This window comes from Athene cunicularia (assembly GCF_003259725.1).
Source record: "Athene cunicularia isolate RWA chromosome 21 unlocalized genomic scaffold, athCun1 chr21_part1, whole genome shotgun sequence".
NCBI classification, from domain to species: Eukaryota; Metazoa; Chordata; class Aves; order Strigiformes; family Strigidae; genus Athene; species Athene cunicularia.
Genome location: NW_020799127.1, coordinates 5312081 through 5323375, shown reverse-complemented (window position 1 = coordinate 5323375; position 11295 = coordinate 5312081). Strand labels below are relative to the sequence as shown.

At 55.3% G+C, this 11295-nt stretch overlaps 1 protein-coding gene across 1 annotated transcript; it reads left to right on the top strand.

Moving 5' to 3' along the window:
• The first annotated feature begins 5212 nt into the window (after positions 1–5212).
• On the top strand, positions 5213–11295 carry PERM1 (PPARGC1 and ESRR induced regulator, muscle 1). Its single transcript, XM_026862889.1, has 3 exons — positions 5213–7238; positions 9130–9246; positions 11093–11295. The coding sequence occupies exons 1-3, from the start codon at positions 5213–5215 to the stop codon at positions 11170–11172; spliced, it is 2223 nt and encodes a 740-aa protein (XP_026718690.1). The 3' UTR covers positions 11173–11295.

The window sequence follows — 11295 nt, the reverse complement described above, 5'->3', positions numbered from 1 at the left end:
CTGCAGAGATGGAGCTGCCTGCTGCCTCCGAGGTTTGGACACCCACACGTGGCAGCTGGTGACCTACCTGTGTGGATCACTGAACATCTATCTCACTGCAGAGACTCCCAACATGCACAAGTCAGTGTTAGCAAAGACCCTACTCTCCCAGCCTTACAGAACATGGCTTTTTCCTTTCCCCTAGAGGCACCACACCAGCTGGATGGGATGCTCAGGAGATGTTAGCTTCCCCTACACCCTCCCTTACAGCCTGCAATCCCAACTGCTCTAATACCATTACAATCCTAGTGTCCTGGATATCTAAAACCCCTTTTAAGATTAACATAGACCTGCCCGTCAGGAAGAGGTTAAAAATCTAGGGAAACTTCTAACTTTCTGGCTATAAGTGACATCTAGTGGAAACGGCAGGAAAAATGAGTTCCACAGGTAAAATACTGATCGTGTTAGATTCAGTGGTGAAACTCTTGATTCCTGTGAGCTGGAACTTCAGCCCAGCAGCCTCTTTTCAGGACTTGTAAAAAAAATAGAATAGCTCTATCTGTCTGGGTATGACTTGCCGAGAGCTTTGCACGCTTGGTTTGTCTCACATCAGTGAGCAACGTGAAAAGCGAGGTGGCTGTGACATGACAGCGGTCACCTGGCCTTATGGCTGCTGGTCCCAAGCCAGAAATACTACAGCCACAACAGCCCCTGCACTAGGCTGGTGTTCCTGTGCCATGCTGGGGCAGGGGATGGTGGCCCCCCAGCCCCTTGGCTGTTCTGGCTGGCAGAGAGAAGCAAAGCTGGGGAGTTGCAGAACCTGCCCCTCAGGGGTGGCTACTCCGGGGTTATGGATATTGGGCCCAAGTGTGTCCTGTGCCTCTGAGGCAGCTGTGTGCCCTGTTTGCCCTGCTGCCTCTTTCTTGGCACTGGAGGTGGCTGCCTGCTGCCACCCCTGCCCCGCAGGAAGGGTCCAGCCAGCAGAGGAGATGTGGCCTGAGGCTATTCTTGTGTAGAGCAAAGCCAAAGCTAGCACGGAAACCTGAAACCCAGTGAGACTTGGATTAGCAACCCGAAACTCAGGCCAGGATACAAGCCTTTTGGAAGAGCTTGGCAGAGTTTCAGGCAAGTGCGGGCTGAGTTTCAAGTCAGCTAAGGCTGACCTTTGAGTGAGCCTGCTGCTGGCTGCTTGGGAAGCATGGGCCTGAATTTTAAGAGAGCCTGGGGAGTAAAAAAAAAAAAAAAAAAAGAACAACCAACACAAATCAGTTAAAGGGTTTAGGCAAAAACAATGCAGACCTCTTACGGTTTGGGGGTGATAGTTCCTAGCCACTCACCTGCCCCCAAACCAGCAAAACCAGCCTGGTGGTTACAGCTTCACTGCACTCTGAGTTTCAATGCAGACTTAACCCCTTCCTCAGCATGGAGTAACTGTGACTTCCAGGCTTTCTCTGGGGTAGATCTAAATGCCCTGTTTGCTCTCTCCCCATCATGAGGGAGGTCTCGTGGCTGTTAGCACTGCAAGGTCGAAGCCGTACCTGAGCAGCTCTGCATTCCCTACTCCTGGACACGAAGGGCTGAGCTATTTATATGGCAGTTTGTACCTCGCAGGAATTTATGGAAGGGGAGAAATGAATCAGATCAGGGGGTAGATCACAAGATGGAAAGGCTGCTGCTGTGAGAGCAGAAGACCAGAGTGCAGGGATCAGCCAGAGATGGGCAGACAGTGCCACACTATAGCAGTAACCGAGGCTGAAGGGTGATGATCAAGCCAAAAGCAGAGGAAAGCATGAGAAAATGGGCACAAATAGAGCTGTCTGTCCCAGGCAGTGGGAAGCAGCAAGGGCCAACGTAGCCTTGCTCCTGAAGCTGTGGACTTATTTCTCTTCCCATTAAGTTTTGGGGGTTTGTTTGTTGGTTTGTTTTTTTTTTACATTGCTTTTCCTGCAAACTCATCACTCTCTTCCTCCCCAAACACACAGCATGTGATGGGTCTAGATCAGGGAAGGGAGGACGTGTTTGTAATCAGACCCACATGGCTCTGCACTGTCTGTGTTGTCTCGGCAGTGAATTCAGCCAAAAGCTCCATACTCGTGGCATTTTAAAAGCTCTGTGAAGGTAGAATGGAGTTTCCTGGATAAGAAAATGCTTATCTTAGAGACTATCATTCTATATAGCTCTGATAGCTCCTTTTCCCCCTACCAGTCTGTTGAAGTCCCTTTACACTGGGAGTAATGAACATGCAGCCTGAAGCCACAGAAGAGGTCATTAGCCAAAGGAAGTGCCCCTCCATGGCACTCCCAGTTTTCCTTGCCTAGCTCCCTTTTTTCTTGATTCTGGCTTTCTGGATTTCTGCCCTTGATTCTGGCTGTTTCTCCCACGCTGTGTCCTATGTTGTCAGGCAGAGAGGGGCCTCATCTGCTGCTTTATTTCAGGCTCTTCTCTAATTACACGTTGACATTAGTTATTTATATAATGCCCTTAATACCACAGTGTCAATACTGGAGGTGCTGGGAGGTGGTGGGGAGGCCTGTGCCCGCCTGCCTGTGGCTTGGCAGGTGGCATCAGCCGGTCACGTTGGTGCTGGAGCAGCCCTGCAGCATCCCGGGGCATCAGCTCCTCTGGAGAGGGCTCTGGAGGGCTGGAGCCAGGTATCCCAGAGAGGCCACAGGGTCACACACCACATGCCAGAAGGTAACTGGAGACGGTGTGGCCAGGCTGCAACTTCTGCATGTCCTCCGCAGATGGTATAATGCCCCTTCTGCAGCCTGCGGAGCTCGAGACAGCACGTCTTGCCCTTGAAGTCCCCGCTGCACTTTTATGGCCCCCCCCCGCCCGAGGAAGGCAGGGAAGTGCTAGCAGATGCGTAATTTCCCCAAGGACTGTGTGTGGGCTTTACCCTGGACAGCTAAATAAATGCTTGGATGTCTCCTGCACCGGGACTTGTTTGTGTCTCTGAGGCCGGGTGGAACGTGTGGTGGGGTGTGTGCAGTTCCTGTTGGGTTTGGTGTGTGGCTGCTCCAGCGCTGGTTTTAAATGTGACACTGATAACGCGGGCCGCCAGCCCGCTGCTGGCTTCCAGTTCCGTCTCTCTGCCTCTGTCTCTTTTATGTTCTCTGCTGCGGTTTGCAAGGCAGAGTTTAAAGGTTTCTCTGACTAACCCTGGCTACCGGACTCAAAGGGAAGGAAGTCGACTGTAGCCAAGAAAAGGAAGCCAGTTGGTTTCCCTTCTGCGTCTGAGAGCGCGTGTGGGGGGAGAGGGAGAAGGGTGTAGCCAGATCAGAAATGAGATAGGCTGGGAAGACAGCAGACCTCTTCCCTTCCATATTTTCTCGGCTCGACAAGCTCCCTGCACGTGTCAGCCTGGAGCACGGTGAAAGGAAGCGTGTCCTGGTCAATATTTACCCGGCGGCGTGGGGCAGCGCGCTTCAGCTCCAGCTGCTGGGGGGGCTGCGCGCTTCTGGCTTGCTCCCTGGCAGTGCAGTGCGTGAAGGCAGCCACGACGGGGAGCTTCCTTCCCGCAGGATGGACGGTGCTGGCAGGGCACGACAGGGCAGGGCAAGAGGCCTGGCTGCCCTCCAGGCCAGGGGGCAGGAGCTGGGTGCTGGTCCCTGGCACCCCCAGTCCCACTAGGGACACCTGGGGTGGTTGCAGAGCGCGTGGGTCCCTCTCGGCTCCCGCATCACCTACACGGCTGGGAACCTCCAGTTTGGGGTCTACAGCAGCCTGGTGACCCAAGGGGTGGCCAGAGCCTTGGGGCAGCAAGGACTTGGGCTCAGGCTCACGGGCTCTGTGCTGCGGGCAGCTACTTCGGGGCATCTATTTCTGGCCCCTGGGCCAGGGGAGGGCATGCAGTGGGAGGCAGGCTCCGGGGCTCGCAGGAGCTCAGAGCTATTTCTGGCTCTGGTTGCTGACCCGCCAGGCCACCCTCAGCCAGTCGCTTCCCCTGTAACTCTCTCGTGCCAGGCTCACCCTGAGTCTCCCTGTGCCACCCACACCAGATGCTCGTGGGTGATGTGGGATGGCTGCCACACACCGTGCAAGGTTTGTCACAAGACCATGACACTGGCCATGATCTTTTGATGTAAATCTGAAGTGGGATGGTAAGAAGTGCCCTAGGAGTGCTGCCAATAGGCAAACAATGCTCCTGAGGCATGTTTTTGTCACCTTAGAAATGGGTAGCCTGCTCCTGAGGCAAAGAAGTGGGTATGTTGATAAAAAAACCCCAGTCATTGCCATCCAGATGTCACGCTCCACCTCGTGCTAAAGGCTGTGAACTCGGTGGCCTGGGCCCCTTCTCTGCTGGCCACCCCACAGAGCAACCCCAGGCAGAGGGCAGAAGCGAGCAGTGGGCATCAGGAGTGGTCCCAGAGACCCCAGAGGCTGTGGGACAGAAACGCAGTGGCTGACACCGTCACATCTTCCCCACCAGCTTCTATATATGGGCCTGCCCTCCCTGAGCCCATCACATTCGGCTCTCAAGTGACACTCTGGGAGGGAGGGGGGTGCCTATTTTTAGCCCCTGAATGGATCCGTGCTGGAGCCCATCGCTCTGCCCCCATCAAGGGTACAGCATCATGTTGTGCTGGGAGGATTTTCCTGCGTGGCTCTTTGAATGGCTCCATCACCGGCTGTGGTTGTGGTACAGGTAGGATGCAGCTTTGAGATCTTTCTGCTTCTTCTCCTACCACTGGATCCCTGCTCCTGGTTTTGGGCTCTGTTACATCTCCCTCCCCAGAGCCACAGGTATGGAAGGGGCTGCCGTTGCTTGCTGTAATGCCCTTGTTTGGACTCTGCTGCATGCAACCTTGACAAACGATGTCGTGGCAGCAGGAATGCTCAAGAGCATAACTCCCCCACTTTTTTAAATGGGCCAAAGGAGTAGGAAAGGGGTGTGTGAGGTGCATCCTGCTGTGCTGCTGTGGAAAGAATCCCCAACCCTGTGCTGCTGTGTTGGGGGAGCAGAGGCAGAAGGGACCGGAGGGGGGTAGCAGTGGTCTCTCTCACTGCTTGGCTGGGTTATGGTCCAGCACAGCGATACCCATCCTGCTGGCTCTGCCCTTCCCTCCACGGATTTCAGCTGGAAACCAGTGAGGATGAATGAATGCGGATGGCAGGGAAGCAGGGCGGGAACCTGGGGGGGTGTTATGGCACACACCTCAGCTACATCGGCCGATTCTGGTGCCCTCTCCTCATGCCCTGATCTCTCCGGCCCCCTCCCCTTGCTGCAGGCATGGATAACTTCGAGTACAGCATCCAGCTGAACGACAGGGACTGGGCTGAGTTCTTCTTGGCGTCAGAGGAATGCAACCTAGCACCGGCCGCCCTGGCCACGGCCGAGGAGCCGTGTCTCAGTGACATTGAACAAGGGGACGGCGTGCCGGGGAGGGACTGCCGCGCCAGCACCCCCGGGCAGATCGCAGCGAGGGTGGGCAGCAGGCCAGGGCCTGGCACGGGAAGCTCTGCCCCACGTGGGCTGCCCAGAGACGCCTCCCTGCGCTGGCCCGCTGGTGGGCACCTCTCCCTGCCGGAGCTTCTCTCGGGCAGCGAGGACGAAGCGGACCTGGGCTCGGTCGGCAGGTTTCTGTGTGAGAGCGACAAGTCCAGCTGCCCTTCACCCGCTCCGATGCCCAGCGCGCAGGGGACGCAGCCCCCCTGTGCCCCCACAGCCCCCCTCGCCAGCCCGGCTGGTGGCACCGCCGAGAGCAGCCCAGGGCAGGACACAGCATGTGAAGCAGCAGCACCGCAGCTGGCTGTGGCATTGGAGAAAGAAGCAGCCAGTGGCAATCGGGCCATGGATCCTCTCAGCCACCCAGCTGGAACAAGAGCCCCTGAACAGGGAGGAGAACAGCCCCATGGCAGCCCGCTGGCCGCACAGCTGGGGGCTCCGGTGCGGGGCAGCTTACTGGCTACCCCCCCAGAGGGTTCGGCAAGGAAAAGTTCTAGCAGCGCTTCCCGCTCGGAGCCTGGGCTACAGGGACCACAGCATGAGCACCCCCTGAGCCCAGCCCTGGAGTCTGCACCCAGAGCGCCCGGCTGCCCAGCGCAGGAGGGGGCAAGTGGGGAGAGAGCAGGTACCGAGCTGAGCCCCCCAGCTTGCTCCCCGGACGTTGTGAGGCCCAAAGTGCCAGGACAGCTGAGAAAGAGCCGCAAACAACGTGGAGCCAGTGCTGCTGAGGGGGACAGGGAGCCCGCGGGGGCTGCGGCACAGGGGACTGTGGTACCCACGAAGGCATCTTTAAGCTCACCAGTGTCCTCACGAAAGAGCAAAGGGAAGGAGAAGGCAGCCAGGCCAGCTCCTGCGAAGCTGGGGAGCGAGGAGGCAGGGGAGAGCAAACGGCTGGTGGCCAGCCCTGGCACGGATGAGGGCAACGCAGCCGTGAGCGCTCCCTCGAAGCAGAAGGTGAAGGAGCCGGGGGCACAGCCCCCAGGGAAGGCGAAGGCCACCAAGAATTCAAAGCCAGGGCAGGCTGGTGACTTGGGCATACGTGACATTGTGCCCGTGATCCCTGCCAGTGGAGCCATGGCTCCTTCAGGAGAGGCATGCCAGGAGGTGCTGGCGAAGCCTCTCCATCCCAGGGGCATGGTGGCTTCTGGAGGGGATGCTGCTGAAGGAGCTCATGGGGAGCCTGCAGCTGAGACCCTCAGGGACCTGGGCCCCCCCTGCTTTGCAGCTGGGGATTCTGCAAGGGCAGACACCCTGGATGTGACTTGGCCCGAGATGTACGATTATTTGTTCTGTGACTCCCAAGAGGAGGAAGAAGGAATGGGGAACTCAATGGAGGGGGAGAAAACACCCTTGGAAAGGGAAATATCCTTGCCTGAACTGTATGAATATTTTTTCAATGAGCCAGAAGGAAATAGGAAAAAAGTCAAGGGTAAAGACAGGAAGCGAAAGAAGTTCAGCAGCTTGGACCACACGCAGCTGCAAAATGAGGATCCCGACTCAGCTCCAGTCAAAGACTCCCTGGTTATCTCGGTCCCTGAGGTGTATGAACACTTCTTTGCAGATGGGCCTGGGAGCAGGGTAGGCTGGAGAGGGATTTTCTCAATCACTCCAGCCTACGAGGTGAAGAAAGCTGTGGGGGCTTTGAGGTCCCTCCTGCAAAGGCCAATGCATCTCATCAGGGGCCAAGCCCCAGCCCCCCAGGCTCTCGTACGGAGAGGATCTGGAGAGAAGCTCCCCCTCGTCCCGCTGGCTCCGCTGGGAAGAGGCCTGGCACGGCCGGAAGGTTTGGACATGGCCCTTGCACTGACAGGTAAAGCACTGCTACCCTGCTCGCTGCTGACAGCCCTGGCTCGCCGCTGCACGTAGGGATGTGCCTCTGCCGTGGGTGATCTCCCCGGCTCCCACCACCCCTTGTAGCCAGCTCTGGCCCCGCTGCGGCCACCTCCACTCCAGCATTAAGGCCACCTTCGAGATGGGAGCATTTTGGTGGGCTCTGCCACGTGTAGCTGGTGTGAAATCACCCTCCTGGCATGTGAACCTTGCCACATAGCAGCCCTGGGCTTTAGCAGGGAAAACGGGGCTAAAGCCACTGCCATGATGTGCTGTGGTGCAGTGGCTCTCTCTTGTGATGCTCATGCTGTCCCTGTGCCAAGCCAGTGCTGCTGGCCAGTGCTGCAGGAGCCTTGGACAGGGAATCTGGGGATATTCTGTGTGTAAACTTGCTTTGCTCCCCACGAACCCCATCCTGGGGCAGAGATGGTCACGACAGGACTCACGCAAGGGGCTGAAACTCAGTCTGGCCTAAAGTCCCCGTCCTAGCTGATTCAGTTGTCCCCCTGAACGGATATCTTACTGTGGATCTAATCTATTCTTTTGCACTCTGGCCAAGGAAAACTTCCTGAAGTGGATAGCTGCATTAAATGTGGCTGGTGTTACTGCAAGGTCTGGTAGAGAGAGGAATTCCCCACCCCAGTTCCATCCAGCTGCCCGCAGAGCTGCATACCTGTATTTCTGATGAGGGAATGGGAGGCAAAGCAGCAAAATCCCTCTGTACCAAAGAACTCATGCCCCTGATACAAAGCAAACGGCTGTTGAGCTGCTGTCCCATTAAGGATGGGCTGCTAATTGATCTAATACTGGTGGGGAGAAAGGTGTGCACAGAGTGGAACGTGTCCAAGGCTTCCAGCTGAAAGAGGTGAGGGGGACTTTAAAACACACATTCATTTGAAAAACACCCCGCAGAGACCTCAGAGGTTACCCGAACATTGATTGTTACTTGAGGCAAGTAAGAGAAACAGGAATAAAGGGAGAGCAAGTCCGACCAACTAGGACAGCCAGCGTATTTATCTTAAAGCTTATATGATGCTTACAGCCACAGTGCCTCATAGTTAATATTAAAACCAAACAATGAATGAGTCATCCCAAAGGGTGCCTCAAAATAGAGCTCCCAGTCTGTTTGCACAGAGAAAAACCCCTTTGCCACGGTCGTAGCTAATTAATAAGCCAGCTTTAATTAAAAGCCTGATCAAATAAACATAGGAGCAAAAATAACCTACTCTTGCAACACATCTTCAAGTCGTGCCAGACTGGAACTCCAGCAGAGAAAGAAATGCAGAGCTCCCAGGGCTCTGTCCCTCCCTGGGGGTGAGGTGGGGTCTGTGGAGAGATGCTGAGTTCTGGTTCTGATACTGGTGCTTCTCGGGGGGCATGTGTGTTGTCCTAGAGCTGCTGTGGGTCTTGGGAAGGGGACCTTGCGCAGAGGGACCCACCTGCAGCCCCAGTGCATCGGCAGCACCCCAGGAATTGCTCTCGCCCCAATCTGTTCCCCAGACCCGCTTTCAGCCACCAGCCAGGGCCGTGCTGGGAAGGCGTGGAGGGAGGTGCTGAGGCACTCAGAAGTCCTCTGGCTGAGCCTCCCAGGCCCCTGGGTAACATTAACAAATAATTTGTCTCAGGGTCTTGACAAAGCATAAAACTGAGAGGGGTGAAAAATATGCCCCTCACCTTAAGAAACGTACCTGAGTCCTAAATAGGCATGTTTGATTGGGCAGTGGTGAGAAAAGGTATTCTGGGAGGCAAAATGTGTCACAAAGATGTGTATCTCTGGGAGCACAAGGGACTCGCTGCCCTGGAGGGACTGGACCCTGCTGTGGCAGGGGAGACCTGGTACAACCCCAAACCTCGTGCTCTTCTTCTCGCAGGGAGGCCCGAGGCTCCGCTGGCGCTGACCCACAAGGACATGTGCCTCGTCTTCTGTGCCTTCGCGTCCTGGGCAGTGAAGACCTCTGACCTGCAGGCTCCGGATGCCTGGAAGACCAGTACGTAGGGTGCCCAGCCTGGTGGGAGAGGGGCGGGAAGGACCTTGGGGAAGACATGGCAGGGAGAAGGGCAGGGATGCTAACACACCTAATGGTGCCTGCAGGAAAATGCAGTAATTTTCCTGCTTTTCCAGAGTGCCTGCTACTTTCTCATACCTTCTCTCTCCTATAGTCCTGATTCCTACTCACTTACATTGTCCTTTCCCCACACAAAGTGACTGCTGACTTGACCTGAGCTGTAGGACAAGTCTGTATTCCTAGCTTTGGCCCCGCTCCATCCCAGCCTCTGACGGGGACCAGTACCAGTGTATCAGGAGAAGAGAGGCTTCTTTAGCATCCCTGCTGGCTAGAAGCTGAATCAGGACCTTGAGTGTGCAGGTTTATACTCCTTTATCTCAGCTGGAACAAACGCACGCATTTTTCTAATGTGCTGTAAAGGTATAATCTTTTTTCTAAATACAGCTTAGCTGAAGTATTACCCTGGTGCACTGAGTCCTACAAGTAAACGGAGCTCTGTCAGTTCCTCTCCTCTCCAACCACAGCATTTGAATAACTGGTGGGGAGAGAGGAAGCTTGGGCAACACAAATGAGCTGAGCTGTGGCCCGAGGGGTGCGGGTCGCTGGGTGAGCGGGGCACGGAGCAGAGAGTGCAGCAGCCCGTGGGCACCAGAGAGCCCCCGCCGTGGGGCCAGGCCTTCCTTCTGCTTGTCCAGGGGAGGAATGTTCCCCGCTAAGGTCACACAGGAAGCTGACACCCCGGCTGAGAATAGCTCATTAGCTAAAGTTGCTCAGTGCAATCATCACAAGGAGCTTTTGGCCTGCTTCTCCTTGCCTTCCTAGTATTAGGTGGTAGAGGTGGCCTCAGAGAGGGTGTGAAAAGCAGGATATGGGCCTCGTGCTCTCTGGATTGCATAACCCAACGTGCAGTAAGCACCCCGGTCAGGAGCGGGCCGAGAGACACGCTGACATCCTGAACTAGCAATTCTCTTGGCATTTTAGGTTCTAACAAGCTGAATTTCCCTATGACCCAGGCTCTAACACATAAATCAAAATCAAGTCTGAATTTAAACTGGGGAGTCCAAAGGCACAGCTTGGGTTCTCAGTTTTCCTTGGGCACAGAGCAGGGGAATTTGACCTCTCTTATAAGCCAAGCTAAAAACATTAGGTGAAAGTACAGAGAAGAGCTTGATTCCGTGTATAAGCTCCATCAGGTATTTTTTATACGTCTACATTTTCTGATTCTGGGCTTGGGGTATTTTCTGCTTTTGGCTGGGATCAGAGGATCCACAGATAACCCACAAAATGATACTTTTCTTGGCATTTTCCTGATCCAAACAGAGGTAGCAAATGAAGGGACTGTCCTGAAGCCCTGGTGAGATTTTCTACTGTGGCCCTCTCATCCAAAATTAGATCCATTAGAGCTCCACGTATCTAACCACTACACATCTCTACCATACGCATCAAGTCTATGTTGAGTTTCCCTTAAAAACAGCCGTTTCTTGTGAAATGGTGGTGTGATCTGTGCGAAATGGTGGTGTGATCTGTGCGAAATGGTGGTGTGATCTGTGCGAAATGGTGGCGTGATCTGTGCGCCCAACCTATGGGTCTAGACATCGTGGGCAGGGCTGCGGGCAGCTCGGGACTGAACGCGCTGGGAACAAGCGTAGTGTGGCAGGGTGAAAAGCAAAGGCAGGAGGGGACTGAGAAAGGGAGGGGAGCAACCCCCCTAGGTCCCATGGTCCGGAGTGAGCCAAGTAGCTTGTGATCTTCAAGTTTGGAAAAAGATTCTTCAGGTTTGGAAGAAGCACCCAGACTCACTCTGGAAATGTGTTGGGCTCTTTTCCAGTGTTCCTGGCAAGTTTTGGCACACTTTCTGCCATCCGCTACTTCAGAAGGCAGGTCAGAGAAGGACACCCCCGGACCTAGTCTCAGCGTGTGCTTCCCGAGGACAGGCGAGGACGGAGGAGGCAGAGGCCGGGGACTTTGTTCTTGGGCAGTGTGAGAAGCCTGGATCCCAGCACCAAGACTTCTCTGGACCCATCCCTAAAC

What these genes read in the sequence shown, in the direction of transcription:
- PERM1 (XM_026862889.1), top strand. Translation starts at nt 5,213, where the DNA reads ATGGATAACTTCGAGTACAGCATCCAGCTGAACGACAGGGACTGGGCT. An exon ending in CATGGCCCTTGCACTGACAG is followed by an intron (nt 7,239 to 9,129) that starts GTAAAGCACTGC and finishes TTCTTCTCGCAG; the next exon opens with GGAGGCCCGAGGCTCCGCTG. An exon ending in TCCGGATGCCTGGAAGACCA is followed by an intron (nt 9,247 to 11,092) that starts GTACGTAGGGTG and finishes GCTCTTTTCCAG; the next exon opens with TGTTCCTGGCAAGTTTTGGC.